This window comes from Sebastes umbrosus, chromosome 10 (genome assembly GCF_015220745.1).
Source record: "Sebastes umbrosus isolate fSebUmb1 chromosome 10, fSebUmb1.pri, whole genome shotgun sequence".
NCBI lineage: Eukaryota > Metazoa > Chordata > Actinopteri > Perciformes > Sebastidae > Sebastes > Sebastes umbrosus.
This window is the reverse complement of record NC_051278.1, coordinates 17,236,964-17,254,543: the sequence shown is the minus strand read 5'-3', so window position 1 is coordinate 17,254,543 and position 17,580 is coordinate 17,236,964. Positions and strand designations below refer to the sequence as shown.

Sequence of the window (17,580 nt, the reverse complement as noted above, 5' to 3'; positions counted from 1 at the left end):
ATGAAATAAAGATAAAATGCTGCAGCCTGCAGCGGAAGCAGTGTTTCTTTCATCAAATAAATAAATCATCTTATAGACAGCAGTGGTTATATTGTTTTACATTATGTATAAGATAAGCCATATGTGGTCAGACTTCACTCACCAAAAGTCCATATGAATATTAACGACTTCATGCTCAGTGATGTTGTTTTGCACATGACAGGTGCAAAACAGTTTCAAAAAGATAAGTCAGTTGTGCTTCAATAAGTCGCAGATAACGGCAGTTTTCACATGCGTTGTATACGGAGAACAACGAAAAGAGTAAACTATAAAATAACCCTTTCTTCTGATTTACAGACTTGTTTTGTGCCAACATCTTTAGATAATTTACCTGTACTAATATTAATCATAGTTGTACAGAAGTTGATCACTGAACACCAGCCTAACCAAATAAAAGTAGAAGAAAACATATGGATTACATATAACGATGCAGGACTTGGACTGTACCAAGTGACAGGTGCACTCTGTTTCAAGTGCTCAAAGTAGGTCCTGTCTACAGTGGCTTTGAGAGCTCAATGTACTGCACCTTAAAAGAGTACTTCACCGAGCATTGCCCTCCTAAAACACGGTGCCACAGTTGCCTCACAGGACTCTGGGTTTGAACTTGCCGATCCGAGCTGACATTAGACGAAGGCGGGATACACTCTGAACAGGTCGCCAGACTATCACAGGGCTGACACATAGAGACAGACAACCATTCACGCTCACATTCACACCTATACGGGCAATTTAGAGTCAACAATTAACCTAACCTGCATGTCTTTGGACCGTGGGAGGAAGCCGGAGAACCCGGAGAAAACCCACGCTAACACGGGGAGAACATCTCACACAGAAGGGCCCTAAGCTGGATTTGAAACTCTTACTGCGAGGCCAGACCAAAGATGCATGAGGTTAATTAGTGACTCTAAATTGCCCGTAGGTGAGAGCGTGGGCTTTGTGCTAATATTTGCTTGTTTTTTTTTCTGTATTAGCAGGGCATTTCTGTATTTGGTTATGTTTTGTCTATTTGCACGTGTTTTTCGTAAGTCGAAGTGCATTGAGCTCTCAAGGCCACCCTACTTGACAGCTGTGAGGGGATTTTTTAAAAATCATTGTAATCTTGTACAAAAGTACAAAACTAAAGAACAGACCTCAGTCACTGAGGGTCTTGTGAAAAGTGCTTTGCTCAGCTGCATTCATAGGTTTGCAGATTTACATTAGTGTGACACGACTCAACCTTCACCTCCTGCTCACAGAGCTTTGTAAAAATTTGTTTTTCTGAATTAACATGGAGATTGATACGTTAGAATAGACTTAATCCTGCACAAAAACGTTGTCCTTCATGTAGAAATTAGACTTTGTGAAGTACAAATAAGTAGATCAGTGCAGCCGTTTTATCACTATTTGTTCAACATCTCAAATGTGCGTAATTGTTGTATCCACAACACCCTTCCGTCTAATATCTGCATAGTTATCAGTGTTGAGACTGCAGGGGGCACATTGCATCATTTCAAACCTCATTTAACACCAAACCGTGCCCCTTTCTAAAGCCCAAATTGCTCGCCATGGAGCAGCAGAGTGGCTCCAGACATTCATTAGCTTAATGAAAACAGGCCACTCTTCTTCTACCGCCCAGCGAGCGCGTTCTCAGCTTCGCCGCAACGACCATCTGCTCTCGAGCTCCCTGCCAGCTATAGGATAGTCCTGTCAAAGCAACCCCCGTGAAGAAAGGCATCCACGAAGGTGCCTTAATCATTCAGATCAGAGGACAGGCAAGGACAGTAGGGATGCTTTTTTTTTGTAAAGAGGGTCTCATCTGTGCGTCCCCTGGCGCCTCCCTAACCTGAAATGTAGCGCTCACTCGTGATGTTAATGATGTTCATGAAATAAGCTGAGTGTGCAGTTGTCGGAGTTGAGTTGCAGCAGCCACACAGCTGGCACTGAAGTTATTATCCGCTCAGCCACAGTGGGAGAAGTTGCTTTGTGAAAAGGTTAATATCATTTTAGGGTTGGCCAGCGTGTGTTGTGGTGGGCGGCTGACCACCTGTTCAGCTCTGGAGGTGGTCTCTTTTCATCTCATCCAACAGCAAATATTTGAAGGTCGAACCATTTATTACAATTAAAAAAACAGTGTGTGAGATAGTAGGAGCAGCTTTTATGGGCTTGTTTCACATTCTCTCTTTTTCTAATTGATCTTCTGCTCATATTTTTCTTCAGAAAACGACCCATTCGACTACAGTCATGAGTTTCACCTCTCGGATTAATCACCACTAATCTCAGCAGTGTTGCGCCTTCAACAACCCAGAGCTACCTCTCTCAGTACGAACACTAGCTGGCGCACAGCGAGAGGGAAATGATAGTCAGAGCCCCGAGGCTTGAATCTGATAGTTTGTCATCTGGATAGTATTACTTAATTTCCCACTGGGAAGAAACTCATTATTTCTGACTTTATCTCAGCACTGACCTCTAGAACAGTCTCAGGAACGTTATTGGTTTGAGCCCGTGTTCCCGTTTCTTTTTTTCCTCGGCACGACACGGGTGACCCTAAACGCCAATAAGATACATGACTAGCGAGGGCACAGTTCAAACAATTGGACAGATGCATTTATACGTTATGCTGGACTGCAGATGAAAGGCCCATTCGCTTTTGAATGTGCTACATAGAGAGCACAATTCATTTGATTTATCACAGGCTACATTACAGCTTTTTCTCACATGATGAATGGTGAAAGAAATGTGAGATTGTATTGATAATAGATGACTAACAGCCAGCCAACATCTTTTTTTCAAAATCAAATTCAGATTTTTCAATACACAGCAAATCATCAGCCTCTACATAATCTGGACTGGACATGGATCATTTTGACATAAGTATACAGATATCTGGTTTATCCATGTAAAAATGTATTTATATATAAACAGTATATACAAATTAAAAATAAATTTAAAAGAAAATAAATCAATTAAAACTAATAATCTGTTATAGATGTAAAAAAAAAAAAAAAACTGCTACAGGGAAACAATGTAGACCATATCTTTGTAATGAACAATTGTCACAGATGACACTATTTCACAGTCTGGGTTATATAACTTAATTCAACTTTCTCAGTGCCTTGGACAATGTGTCAATTGCATTTCCATTCGCACAGTTGGTTCGAGTGATAGAGAGTTCCAGAGAGATGATGTCTAATAATGAGAGAATCCATTGGGAAATCTGAAGTTTATGCAGAGGTTTCCGCCTTAATACTAACAACTTTTTGGTGGCCATCAGACTTAAAAGAAGAAGTGATTTCGTAACATCAATTACTGAATCATCATTTAGAAGTAAAACATTGGGTAAACTAGGAATACACGTATGGATACATTAAAGATCTTACTGATACAATTTCTATGTAGATGAATCATTTAAAAAATAATAATACATCCACAGAGCTTTTAGAAAAGTGCCAAATAAAAGTATAGCTTTTCCTAAAAAAAGATTATGATTGTGAATTAATCACTTAAAAAATGTTGACGGGTCCAAAATGAATGTTTTATTTATCTCTGTGGAATATAACTGAGGTTTGGTTCCCACTTCTAACAAGGCTTGTGGGACAATAGTACAACCATGTTGGTATCACGTGGTGCCATCAAGTTGCTAGTTAGCGTGGAAAAAAAGGATAAATGGCAGAGTTTGACAATAAGCGCTCAACTTCACTCCGGTACCAATCCCAAGTACTCAAAAGGAGGCTGCGTCTGCCACGCCTGGCCGCACTGAAGCTGGTGTCTCCATCAGTTTGCTGAATATGTGAATATTTACAGTGGCAAAAAAGTGATAACTGACATTAGCACATATAAGCTGCCTTAGTTTAAGCATCCGAACAACAATAACCCATCAAATTACATATCGGCATATTTAGACAAAACCAACAACAACTACCAACAGCCATAGTCCGTGCAACCTTAACTAATGTGTTGTTACCGGTTAGATTATCGAAATGAGAAAAATTACAGCTTCCATCCCTGAGGAGTTACGTTAGCAATAGTGACGGTTGCATCAATATACTTAATGTTATATTTCCCGCAAACAATGTATAACGAAGATGCGCATCAGAGGGGATTTAGAAGTGGGTGGCGGACTGAAAAATGAATGTTACCTAAAACTAGATAGTTATATCCCCAGAGAACCATAAATTATGTAACACAAATCTTGAAACACCGCCGCACAAAGTAACCTAAATCTATAGCTAATGTATAGCTACATGTTGCGAAATTACTTAATTACTCTACCAGGAAATATTCATCACTTGCCATGACTGTCTGTCTGAGTCTCACTCCACTCCATAAAATACAACGAACTGGCAACCATTTGTTGTGAAGTGAATGCAATGGAACAGAGGAGGGTGCGATATCAAGTGGCTGAATGTTATCAATGTTAGCAATAGCACCTTTAAAATGAATCATTTGATAATTATAAGTTTCGGGATGACCTTGATCACACCCGTTGAAGGACATCTTGACATTTCTTGTACATATTAGATATACAAAGCCCAGCCAGCATCTTTTATGATTAACCTTTTCTCCAAATGGATCAAATTTATTTTACATCCAACATGCAAGATTGTCTTCAGAAACATTTGTCTTCATTATTTGTCATCTTCTTACATATGTTGGAAGTATTGATAAGGCATTTTGGTTGCTTTTTTTCTCTTGTGTTACAGTTTAATTTTGTCGGGAAGCTGCTGGGACCACGGGGAAATTCCATGAAACGATTACAAGAGGAGACGGGAGTGAAGATGTCCATCCTCGGCAAAGGGTCCATGAGGGATAAAGGCAAGGTAAGATATTGATTTGTGTTGAAATATAGTTGTCGGGCTGGTCCAAGTAATGGATCAAAAGGAAATATTTACAGACATAATCTGCTTGAAATTCCACCAAAGCATAGAAGAATATTCTAACCAACAACATCTGAGCTGTAACTGAGATGGATAACACACAGAGTGGAATTAATAGCTTTCAGTTGGCAAAAATATGTAGTAGAAAATGGGAATGCTTTTCTGTGTGCTGTTTAATAGCATATTCTGTAATAGTCAATTATGAATGCAAAGTAATGAATCTCTTTGCCAAAGTCATTTATCCTGCTGACTTGTGGTCCCCTGGAGCCAAACTTATCCGAGCATGTACAGAGACAGTCTGCTGGATCTGATGTTCACGCTCTTAACAGGTCTCAGTGTGCTGCTATAGTGTTACATCGCTATTATTACTGTAGCCTCCGATCGAGACATCTAGACATGACAAAAGACTTGCAGTGTTGCCACCTCTTTGGTGAAACTGGAGCTGCATTTCAATATGTCAAGAACATGTTGAGGGTGAAATAATGTGGCTCTTACAACCACTTCAAAGGAGCTGTATTCAATATGTTTTATAATAAAAATGTATCAAATGACAATGTGAAAGAGTTCCCTCTTAGAATTATCACCCGAATCTACAGCTCCCCTCGGCTTTATAGAGCTTCATTGCCAGTTTCAGCCCATTGTTTAGCAGTCCGTCCTGCAGCTTTACTGTTTTGGTTCACTCTTCCAGCTCTCATCAGGATGTTCTCATACACTGTTCGTAACTATACCTACGAAAAGTAATGCAGTCATTCGTATACATCTCACCAAATCAATTCAAATGTAATCCACGTAATTGTGAACCAGGAAGGAAGAAAGTGCTGCGTTGGGAGGCGTTTTTGTTGCCTAAACCTAACCAAGTTGTTTCCTGTGAAGCCGGAAGTTTATTTTGAAAAGACTGTATGCATGTAACAAGCGGAAACTGACACTTGTCACGTGTTGCTGGACATTTGTAGGAAAAAGCATGAAAATGAGGAATAGCTTTTTTGTAAGATATCATACGAAACATTTTATGAAGATACCTTCCTCTCATAGCATCTTTTTCAACTGCATCAAGCAGCTGTTTTCCTCATGAGTTTGTAGGGACCAAAAACGGAGCTAAAAGAGACAGAATAGTGGACTTACGTATATTCATCAGGAGGCCAGAAACACAACTCCAAATGAATGTGTTGCTGTTTATATCTCAATGTTGTGTTCACAACTTGTTTCAGCTGCCCTCAGGTGGTCAAAATATCAGTTATTACAGGTTTAAACATATCTGTGTAGTGTTAATTTGTACAGAGAACAATCTCACCTCAATGTCCATTTAGCAGCTATTCTTGAGCTTTCATCTTAATCAGCTTCCATCTTAATCAGCATAGAGAGTTGTCATGTAATTAATTGTACATGTAATTGTTTCCCTCAGCAGATGGGGTTGCACATTTTTCACTGACGTGTATAGCAGATGCAGTAAGAAAGTACAGTAGTTTATTACTGTAATTGCTATATACTGTAGTTATAAGTCTTTTCCAGCATCCAATCATAGATTTACATTAATGTGCCTGTAAGTGCAATTTTAACCATGCAATCTTCTGGATGACTAAGTTTTTGTATAAGTCAACTTAATAACTTCAACAACTGTATGGCTTTGTAATTAGAAATTACCGGTAATACCTTTTCGCGTCGATTTCCATTCAGACCTAATTGTGGGGCTGAAAGTCTTCACTCTTACGAAAACTGAAGGCACTGAGACGTTTCTTTGCCATCACATTTTTGAATGTGCCTTGGCCGGTGCAAGAGTTCATTTAAAACTTTGGCTTCCTGCCACTAAGTCCTCTCCGTTTACTCATGTGCTGCATTAACTTGTCTCTGTAGTGTGTAAAATAAAGTAAAGAGGTGCTAAAATGTACGCAAAATAATAGTTTATTTGCATGCATGCAGGGCTTAGGTTGTGATGCGGCACTGTACAGGACAGGATGCAATATGACTTTGTATTATTTAATAAATCAGTTACTAAGTGCCACTATCACTAACATGGTGTATTATTAATTTCAGTCTGAGGGAGATTCATGGTGCTGTGTGCAGCACAAAGGAAAATAATAGACCCCTTATAGTTGTTTCTTACCAAAAGCCGGCTACATAACGATCTGCTTTAGCTCAGTGTTTCTGTGTGCCGTATTGATTTTGTGTTCAATCTGGGCAAGTCTGAAGGACTCTGTGATGAGACTGACACCTAAAGGTCGTGACCAAAAGGCTGTCTGCCACTCGAGGCAGCTGGTCACAAGGCAGTGTGGTACAGATATAGCAAAAGTCCCATTACAAGCTAAAGTTGTCATCACACGTCTGCCGTCTCATCCAGTTTGTCAGTAGGGTGCATCTGTCTAGCCGTAGGGTGATATCTCAGGTTTTAGGAATTTTGCATCAGAGCAGCCCACCCACATATTAGACCATATGGTCAATATAACACCTTGTGCACAGATATTAGCCTGGTTAACAGATAAAGCAGGGAGTACTCATTCAACCTCTCACTGTGTGCCAAAGAAAACGCTACAATGTTTAGTTCTTAAAGTCCTTATAGCAGTACAAACATATAATACTGATTGATTAAAAACAGGCATATTCCAGTTATGGTAACTGATGTATTTGTTCTCATTTCCAGGGAGTTAAATACCGAGGCTTTGTCACGGTCACTGGTGTTCGGTACCATTGCACACGGCACCCTTTAGTATGAAACGCACCGGGCGTTCCATTAGCTATAATGTAAACCCATCCGCAGCAACAGTAAACGCTCCGAGAAAGTGTGCTGGGAGTGTGGTGACGTAGTTTAAAGAGTGAAAGAGACACACTAACGGCGGGTGGGTCAAAATACAAACACAAGGCTTTCATCCGGGAGACAGCTGTTGGTGTCCCGTGCGTTAAGTTTTACTTTGACGTTACAATCAGCTCTTTGTTCGTGTCCCGTGTTCACAACGTTCATTGTCATTTTCACTGTGCAAACATAGTAGTTTTATGCCCGACCATGTAGTTCTTTCCTAAACCTAACTATAGTGGTTTTGTCGCCTAAACCTAAAGTGACACCAAGGGCGTGACAAAGTGGGATGAGAATGTGTTGGCTGTATAGCTCTGTGTGGGCTGCTCCTGCTGTAAAACTCTCCAAAACGTTTCAGTGACAAACTACTGAAACTACTCAGAGACACGTTCTTCCGCCCACATGCCCACTTTTGATCTGATCCATAATGACTTAGGCTCTCTGACAGTGAATGTGACGCCTGCTGAAATTTTAGGAGTGATTTTTAATTAAAGCTGATTTCTCCTAGAGGGTAGAGAACGGCCGTGTGATGCAAGGATAAAAGTTTGGCTGGATGAGTGGCACTCTCGCTTCTCTTAACCGCCACAATCAAGGTGTCCTTGAGCAAAGCACTCAAACACCCAACTGATACACTAATACAAGTAGACAAAACGTCTCCACTCCAGGTTTGACATCACTTCCGATTATTTGTTCAGTGTAGAATCGATTTTGCGATTTAACTGGTTCCTTTAAAACACAGTTAGGACTGGCCTCGAGCTATAGCCTATTACAGATCTTTTAAGCCTTTGAAGCCAGAATGAAGCCCCAGGCAGGGGCCCCTCAGGGCCCCGAGTTAAGATTGAAAGCTGATTGGGCTTTTCTTGTCATCAGACTTTGGAACAGTTTGCATTAAGAGCTTGGATTGACGTATTTTGTTTACTTAAGTATCTTCTTGTAGACTTGCTTTAACTCAATGCCTCCTATTCCAAACTGAACACCTCTTTGCATTCCTAATTTATTTCTCTGCGTTTTCACCTTTTATCTTGTGGATCTCTCTTGCTTTAAGTATTTATAAGACTGATGTTGTATGGTTGAACCGAACACTGAGGAGATACACTAAAACAGTTAGGAGGTCGGTACCCCCATCGGGGTCACAAGATCATTTCTGGGTGTCGCCACTCGCCAGATGGTGGTGGAGAAAAAAATAAAATAACATATTTTAGACAAGGGAATGTTTTTTACATTGCCTGTACCAGTGATATAATCTCTTTTAGAATAGATTTTATTGAGTGTGTTTGTGAAAGTCAAAGTGTACATGCACATAATTTTCTGACGGGGAATTTCCGGCAGGTCAGAGGGAGAGAAAAAGTCACGAAACGCATCAAACGTCCACAGTGCCTGGAGCACATTGGACAATGTATTTTTGGAAATCAATTAACAACACAAAACAATGACAAATATTGTCCAGAAACCCTCACAGGTACTACATTTAGCATAAAATAATATGCTCAAATCATAACATGGCAACCTCAAGCCCAACAGGCAACAACAGCTGTCAGTGTGTCAGTGTGCTGACTTGACTATGACTTGCCCCAAAACTGCATGTGATTATCATAAAGTGGGCATGTCTGTAAAGGGGAGACTCGTGGGTACCCATAGAACCCATTTACATTCACTTATCTTAAGGTCAGAGGTCAAGGGAGCCCTTTGAAAATGTCCACAACAGTTTTTCCTCGCCAAAATTTAGCGTAAATTCAGGGCATTATATATGATTCAGTCTAGCTTTAAAACTGAGCTTGCTACAACCTAAAAATCGCAAGTTGCGTGAATGCGTTAAAGAAATTAGTGGCGTTAAAACGAATTTGCGTTAACACGTTATTATTGCGTTAACTTTGACAGAACTACTAATTAGATATAGAGAATCTGGAAACCTTGCCAAACTTGTTCTCAATTCTAATGTTTACTGGGATGTTTAGAGAGTAAACTTATAATTAACATAGAAACAGAAATCCCGCTGCACCTGCTGTTTGTCTCACCTGCATCTTTTCCCTCTCTTTTCTCTTCTGTCTGCCACATAGACAGAAGGATCTCTGTGTTTTATTTATCAAACGTGTCATGCCTCACCTGTCCACGAGGCATCCTCGGTGTGCACACCTGTCCCTCATCTGCTAATCAGTTTGCTGCCTCCCCAGCTGCACCTTGTTACCTTGTTAGTGTTGTTTTGCCTGTTGGTGACTGTATGCCTGTCTGAACACAAAGTAAAGACCCTCTTCAATCTGTATGTGGAATCACTTTCTGATACAGTATCAGTATAATTTTTGTCCCTTTTCCGCCATTTCTGTCATTTTTTCTGCATTTATTTTTCCTCTTGAGGAACCTCAAATCCATTTTGCACAAGCGGTCACAAATTCATTTACGGACCATCAAAATGAGTTGAACAATATGTCATGTCTGAATCACAAGATGTCAATCCATTTAAACATTTCCGGGAGCTGTTATGGAGCGGAGCCTGCAGCGCTTTCTTCACAACCAATCACAAAATGCAATTTCATATCGAAAAAAAAAAAAACATTCACTAACGGCATCCCTGGTGCCAGAATCTATGACCCAGCTCTAATATCTAGTGTGTTATTTTTGTCTTTCTTTCTTTGTCAGATGAGCAGTAATCATTCTCTAGAAGTTAAGTTATTCCTTACGCAAGTGAGGAAAAGGTCACATGTCATTCAGAAATGCTTTTGTGTGTGGTTTAAGTGTCTTCCTGGTGATGAATGTAGTAATTGCTCAAGTGTCTCCTTGTCTTGAAAATAAATCATAAATGTTACTGTGGGTTTGCAGCCTGTCTCTCCAAGAGATGCTTATGATGAATGGAGGAAAAAAATGTGGAGTTGTGTGTCAAAGCAAAACCATTTTATTCTCAAAATGATTTTTCGAGGAGGAATACTTTATTTGGCCAGCAGCATGGCTCTCTAGGGGTGTCATTGTCAATCTGTTCGGGTTTTGGTCCAGACTGAAATATCTTAACAACTATTGGATGGATTGCCATGAAATTTTCAATTTTCAATTCATGTAACCGGACTGACTTTGGTGATCCCCTGACTTTTCATCAGGTCAAAATATTAAGTTGTAAAGCACTTTGGTTATAACAAATACCTGCAAAGCTAGTTAGTATTCAGTGCTAATTAGCAAATGTTAGCATTCTAACACAACTACAAGAGTAAACATGTGCTGTGTCTCAAATCGGATACTTCTGTTAGTTTCTACAAGGTAGTGTTGTCTCAAATCGCAGACGGCTGTTGTGCACTCACCGTAAGCTCAGTAGATCCACCGGTGATAGTCAGACACGGCAGTAATTCAATTCAGACGGATAAATTATGCCAATAATGGCTTCTATCCGACTACAGTATAGTGGTACTTAGTGAAAAAAAGCACATATAACTTAAATTTGTATAGTTCGGTGTACGCCGTTTCAATCGCAACTGCTCCAGCTTCCTTGTCCTAGTTTGAAATCGGTTGGTGGCCCCTCCCCTTCCTCTAAGTAGTAAATATGACGACCGTTGAGGATGAGAAGTGTCCAGCGTTCCACACTTAACGATTACAACGTTTTGAGAACAACATCTGGGTACTTTAAGTGCACTGCATTTTACTATACTTCTCAATGTGAACGTACGCACCTCAAAATAGCATGTGTAAGTCCGCTAATTGAGACACAGCAATGGTAAACATTATGTAAGGGATAATGTACAGTGAGCCGGTCATTGTTGTGAAAGAAACCCAGACAGGGCGATGCCGCACCCCGACACGGTCTCTCATCGCCCCGAAGGGGTTTCTTTCACAACAATGACCTGCTGGCTGTACATTATCCCACTTATTACACGGCTACTTACTTAAAAAGTCAATAATTTGACACAAAAACGGTACTCCAGAGTCCGGCATCAGAGCTGCGCCCATAGCAACGGTCTGTTATACATAGCAACGGTCTGCTATTTAGAAATAACAGACCGTAGAACGCTGTGATTGACCAATCAGAATCGAGTATTCAACAAAGTCGTGTAATAAACCTGCTTAATGTCAGCATGTTAGCATGCTGACGTTAGCATTTAACTCAAAACACTGCTGGTGCCTATAAGTATAATCACACAGAGACACTAGCATTCTCAGTGACAACCTTCACTACGTAGAGCAACACAAATGAGTCCAAAATGTCTCTAGTCATTAATAAAATATTAAATGTTCATACAATTAAATGTCAAAAAAAGTGTTTTATCCATTATATATTTAGTTGTTGTAATATAGACTTACTGAAGATGAAATCAACAGGTCAAAATCATTCAACATCAGCACATTTGACCCGTTTTGTTTTGTCACTCTGCAAAGTACAATGTAAAGACTTCCAAATGATTACCTCATCACACGTCATTATGCAATAGTGTAATTACTACACGTTAATATTATTAAACAACATGTATTTTGGGTTCTCTTTTATGAGTACAAACCCTTCACTGTCTGCTCTTTTTTGTTTCACAGGAAGAAGAGTTAAGGAAAAGCGGCGAGGCCAAATACGCCCATCTGAGTAATGATCTTCATGTTTTAATTGAAGTCTTCGCTCCACCTGGAGAGGCCTATTCCCGCATGAGTCACGCCTTGGAGGAGATTAAAAAATTCCTAGTTCCAGTAAGTTTAATACTTCCTAATTTTCATTCCTGTGCGGTATATGAACATCAGTCATTCCTGCTGACTTGATAATTTCCTCACGAAGCTTATGAACACACAGAGTTTACAGTTTCCCGGGTTTGTTAACATAATATATATGCGTGAAGTTTTTCTCTGCATCACAACCACTACCTTACACCACCCTTACTTACAAATGAAAAATAATGTATTCAGCAATTAAAGTGCAGTATGGAAAAAACTTGCAAGGCTTCAGCAACTTATAGCCCGGAGAAACTTAGCAATAATTAATGTGCATGTTGTGTACTCTTGCTGAGTTTAAGCTGTAAATATTAATCAGGCTTTGCAAATGTGACAAGCCTAATAGAGGAATTGTGCTGCATGAGTCTACTTTATGGAGTTCATGCTCTTTTCCTATACGGAGATGATGTTCTTACAAGCATGCTTTACTTCCACACACGTATTTCCAAGAATATAAATATGTAGCTGGCAGAGTCTCAGCTCTCGCTTTATTGCATTTGTACGTTGAGAAAAGAGGCGGTATTGTGTATTTCAAATGATTCTGATAACATTGCAGCAGCGTTTTCTAATTAGTGTAAACACAGGATTGGCTGTAATACATTTTGTTTTTTAAATAGGTGCATTGATTCAATGAGCACAAACTGTCGTCTAGCCTAAACTGTCTTTTGTGAAAATCTGCCAGCAGAAGTAATTATGCAGGGTGACGAGGAAGACATTTTTAACTAAGTGACAAAAGGGATGAAAATCATTAGAAATTACTGTTATATTTGGGGGAAAACAGTTAGTGGCAGGTGGAAGTGGACAATAAAACCTGCAATGCTGATTTATTATCTTAAATGCTAATCCAAACTGAAAGGATGGGTGATGAATATTGAGTGGGGGAAACATTAATTTAAGTTATATCTTGCTACTTAATCCGATCTTACATTTCCTTCCTTACAATGTCTTTTCATAGTGAGTATGGACGAAACTCCAGAATATTAAGTGATGTTCAAAAAGGGGAAAACATCTCTTTGTCCCTAAATTCAGCTTGTGCTATGTCCAAGTGTCAATAAAAAACATCAAAAAAATAAAGACCCTACCATCTATTTTATACCACATGCTTGCTGCTTCGGGGATCTTATGGATTTGCAAGTAAACTGCACATAATGTAACACAACAGGCATCTGTCAGTATCCATAGTGACAGATGTTTCCCGCCTCGGGTAGAGAGTGGCAAGTGCGTCCTGCTGTTTATCTTGTTTTTAGTGCTGCACAGTGTATTAACGGAGATGGTTACATGTTTTGTCAGAGTGCAACTTCGAGTGAATTGCTAGTGGGGACTGGTTTGGTTGAAAATAATCAGCATGGGTTTAACCACATGTTGTTAATTCAACTTAACTCTTATATTTCCAAAAGGCAGAATAATGTAAATTTGTTTATTACCGATTTTACACATCAAAGTCTGTTTACTGGTGTTGGGGAGTACTACTACTACTAGCTCCACGAGGAGCTGTGTGAAGTCTGATAGATTGCCTCAAGTGATGTCACTTGAGGCAATTTGTGAGGTTGGGTGGTTGGGACTGAAGACTACAACTTCTTTTACAACTTCTTTTTAGAAAGAAGTGAGCTCAGCAGACCTCAGAAGCTCATCTCTGCTAGAGGCTCAAGGCTGCACTAGCTGCTACTAGCATTACACACATAGACTGTATGTAAGAAGTGGACGTAGTCAGCGTGACATCACCCGTTGGTTTGTGGACTGCCATTTTGAAGCCTCGAGTTCAGCATTTTGGTGACATGAGAGGGCGGAGCTAAGTACAACCGAAAACTAAATAAGACAATTTTAGGCAACCACAAAAGTAATATTAACTTTCATGAACTGCAAACACACTGTGAAAGGGCTAAATACAACGCTGCCATAGCGACCTCAATCACAAGGTAACCACGCACTGAAGCATACCCTGATTTATCTACTAAATGAACATCATGCTATATTGAAGAAGACTTTAAACTAGCGATTGAGACCATAAACTCATGTTTACAATGTTTACTGAGGTAATAGATCAAGTGAGAAGTAGGGTCATTTTCTCATAGACTTCTATACAATCAGACTTCTTTTTGCAACCAGAGGAGTCGCCCCCTGCTGGCTGTTAGAAAGAATGCCACATTGGCTTCACTTTTCAGACCTGGAGTTGCCCACTGATTACACACCCAACTCTCCAATCGAACTGTCAATGTTTGAATTGCATTGCAGGTAATGTAGGCACCAGGTCTGACAAGGAGGAAGAATGCGTTTGATCCATTTTGTTTTAAACTGTCTAACGTGAGTTCGGCAATGCTAGAGGAGCGCAAATCTAAATGGTCTGAGTGGATTACTCTTTTAAATGTCCAAGGCATCAGTTTGTTGTCAGCTCAGCATGTAAAATGTAGAATGCACCAAATACAAGCTGGCCCAGGAGGAGAGACGGACTGAATTTATGATCCAGCTACAAACATGCCTGATTCGAGCCAGCTGGTGTGCAACACTATTGCTTCTCTGTGCCGGCCCACCAGGAAAACTAGCACTGCTCCAGTGGCCAATCTGCCACTGCTTGTGTGACATTACGCTTCAGAAACCAAACTCGACTCAAAGCGATGCAGCAGGACGTGTAGCTCCCACAATGCCACGCGTGTAGTTAAGTGACTTACACTGCTGGTTGCAGCTGAAATTCTTAGTATGTACCAGAGCATGTGAGCTGAGATGAGTGAGTTGTGCTGCAGTAATTTCTTCCCTTCACTTTTACTCCTCTCTCCTCTCATCTATCTTTGCACAAAAACTCAAATGTGCTCCATCTTCTCCCAAAGTGAAATCCATTTTAATGTGGCATCACCCCCATGATGTCTGAAAATAAATGTCTTGACTAAAAACCTGCTTCCCACTGAGCTCATATCTACAAAACAGGAAAAAAATATATTAATTTCTTCTAAGATGAAAACCCTCCTTATTTGGTGTGCACACATTTCTTCTGATATAAATCACAATTATTAAAACAATCACATGAACAAGCTGTGGGACCATTAGGAATTCCAATTTCACACATTCGCATAATTAGTATATGTTGTGTTATTCATTTAGTCCTGAGCCGAAATAGAACAAATGGGCCGTCAAGAAGTACAGTTAGTCTGACTGTGAGCTTCATCAGTCGCTGAGGCGATTGAGGAGAGAAAGCTTGTATGAACGTTGAGTCCTCAGATCTGCCGTGAAGCAAAATCTGACTACGGAAATGCTGTCAGTGTTGTCAGCTCACAGTTATGCACCCTCTAAAAGCAAAAAAAAAAGCAAACAGGAACCTAATCAGTAGAATAGTGTATACTAGGCTGAGAGCGAGAAGCACTGGAGAAGGACAGGAGCTCCTGCTCTCAGCTGGATGAGCTGGTGGCCTTCATCTCGGGCCAAACTGCATTTTGGCAGACAGAGGGTGACACAGATGCATGAACAAGATATGTGGTAGTAATTTGTTTTCAAGTCAAACACAAATGTACATGCTATTAAAACGGACTGTTTTGTGTTTAAATTTAATGAATCTATTTGATGCATATGATCCAAGAGAATGAGCCAACACTGAAGATGCACCCAATTCAACTGTTATCAGGCCATTAAATAGGCGTTATCGGTCGCTACAAGCACCATAGATGTGGGTCTTTAGGGGCCTACTACACCTACTATGTTGTAAAAATGAAAGTGAAACTTAAAAGCAACACGTTCTAACATGTTGTAAAACTGAATAAAATGTATTTTGAACACAAACAAAAAGACTTCTTTAGGTTTAGACAAAAAAAAAAAAGGTTAGGTTTACGCAATTAAACTACAACTTCTTAAGTTTAGGGAAAAACATTGTGTTTTTAAAATAACTACAAACATTGGTTTTACACGTGATGTGAACTTCGGTCTCCTGGGTGAAAGCCTGTGTTTTATGTACCATCCATCGCCTCGGACCTCCACGCCTTATGGAGTTTCACACTGTCTATAATACAGCACCCGACTTCCGCTTCTGCTCATGTCATAATTACTACGGTCGCTAGAGGTCGCTGTAGTGTTCTTTTATACCTTTTTTTCGTCGATCCATGTGAATTGATGATTACACCTACTAGTGGGTGTAATAGGCCCCTATTGACCCACATCTATGGGGCTTACAGCGACTGATAACGCCTATCTAATAGCCTGACAACAGTCTAATTGGCTGGAAGATTGTCCTGGTGTTGCAGAGGCAAGCACTTATCCGCATTATTATCTTCAGCAAAGATCCAGCCTGACTGTGCTGGTGTTCTTAACAATGCAGGGCCAATTTTGCTGTGGAAATGAGGGAGGTGCAATTTGTGTTGAGCTCACTTCGAAAGAACTCGACACGTGAAAGTACACATTTTTTACTATGCAATACCAGCAGATTGGGTTTTATAATAGTGCACTATATAAAAGTAAATGCAATTCTCAGGTGTAGTGGTATCACACTGTGGTTCACTTATGCTTTGCTGCATCCGGACCTCAATAGTAGCACTGATTCTTCTCTGTATTCAGCCCGTTACTCTCCTTCTCTGCTGCCGAAACTCTGATTCATGCCTTCATCACATCCAGAATCGACTACCGCAACAGCATTCTTTACAGGTCATCATCCAAAGTAAATAAACTTCAGTGCATCCAGAACTGCCCATCTGCTCACCCATTCCCGCTCCCGTGATCACATCACCCCTGTCCTCCAGATCCTCCACTGACTCCCTGTCCCACAACGGATCCAATTCAAAGTACTTCTCCTCACTCACAAAGCCCTCCATAACCAGGTCCCCTCCTACCTCACTGACCTGCTCCACCATCACACTCCTTCCTGCACCCTCCGCTCATCCGATGCCAACATCCTGTCTCCACCACTCAGAACCAATCACCGGACCTGTCCAGTTTATTCTCTATAAATAAAATGTATTATTCTTAGTATTATCAAACCACCCACAATATATAGTGAAACGCACAAGCACAAAGTCCAATTAATTAAAGAAGAAATGCACATTTGGTGTAACCAAATACAGAATTAAAGTCCAGATCTACACCCAGTTCTTTTGTTGTGAACTGCCTGGAGCAGCTCATAATGAAACACATAAGGACCTGCCGTACAAAACTTAAGAAACATCATATCAAAGATGCAAATTAGCAGCTGCTGCAGCTGCTTCTGTGCCTCTGGATTAACTGGCCTGATGTGCTTTGGGAGGATAAGAACATCTTTCAGTA

General features: G+C 40.3%; 1 protein-coding gene across 5 annotated transcripts in view; it reads left to right on the top strand.

Annotated features, from left to right (window-relative positions):
* Positions 1 to 17,580, top strand: part of khdrbs2 (KH domain containing, RNA binding, signal transduction associated 2) — an 87,994-nt gene that overhangs the window by 28,319 nt on the left and 42,095 nt on the right. For all 5 annotated transcript variants that reach the window (XR_005208351.1, XR_005208350.1, XR_005208353.1 and 2 more), the window contains exons 3-4: positions 4,719 to 4,835; positions 12,181 to 12,327. Coding sequence is in view for 1 of the 5 variants with exons in the window: in XM_037781314.1 (XP_037637242.1) it covers positions 4,719 to 4,835; positions 12,181 to 12,327 (264 nt within the window). In the remaining 4 variants the exon portion in view is untranslated. The remainder of the gene's footprint in view (positions 1 to 4,718; positions 4,836 to 12,180; positions 12,328 to 17,580) is intronic.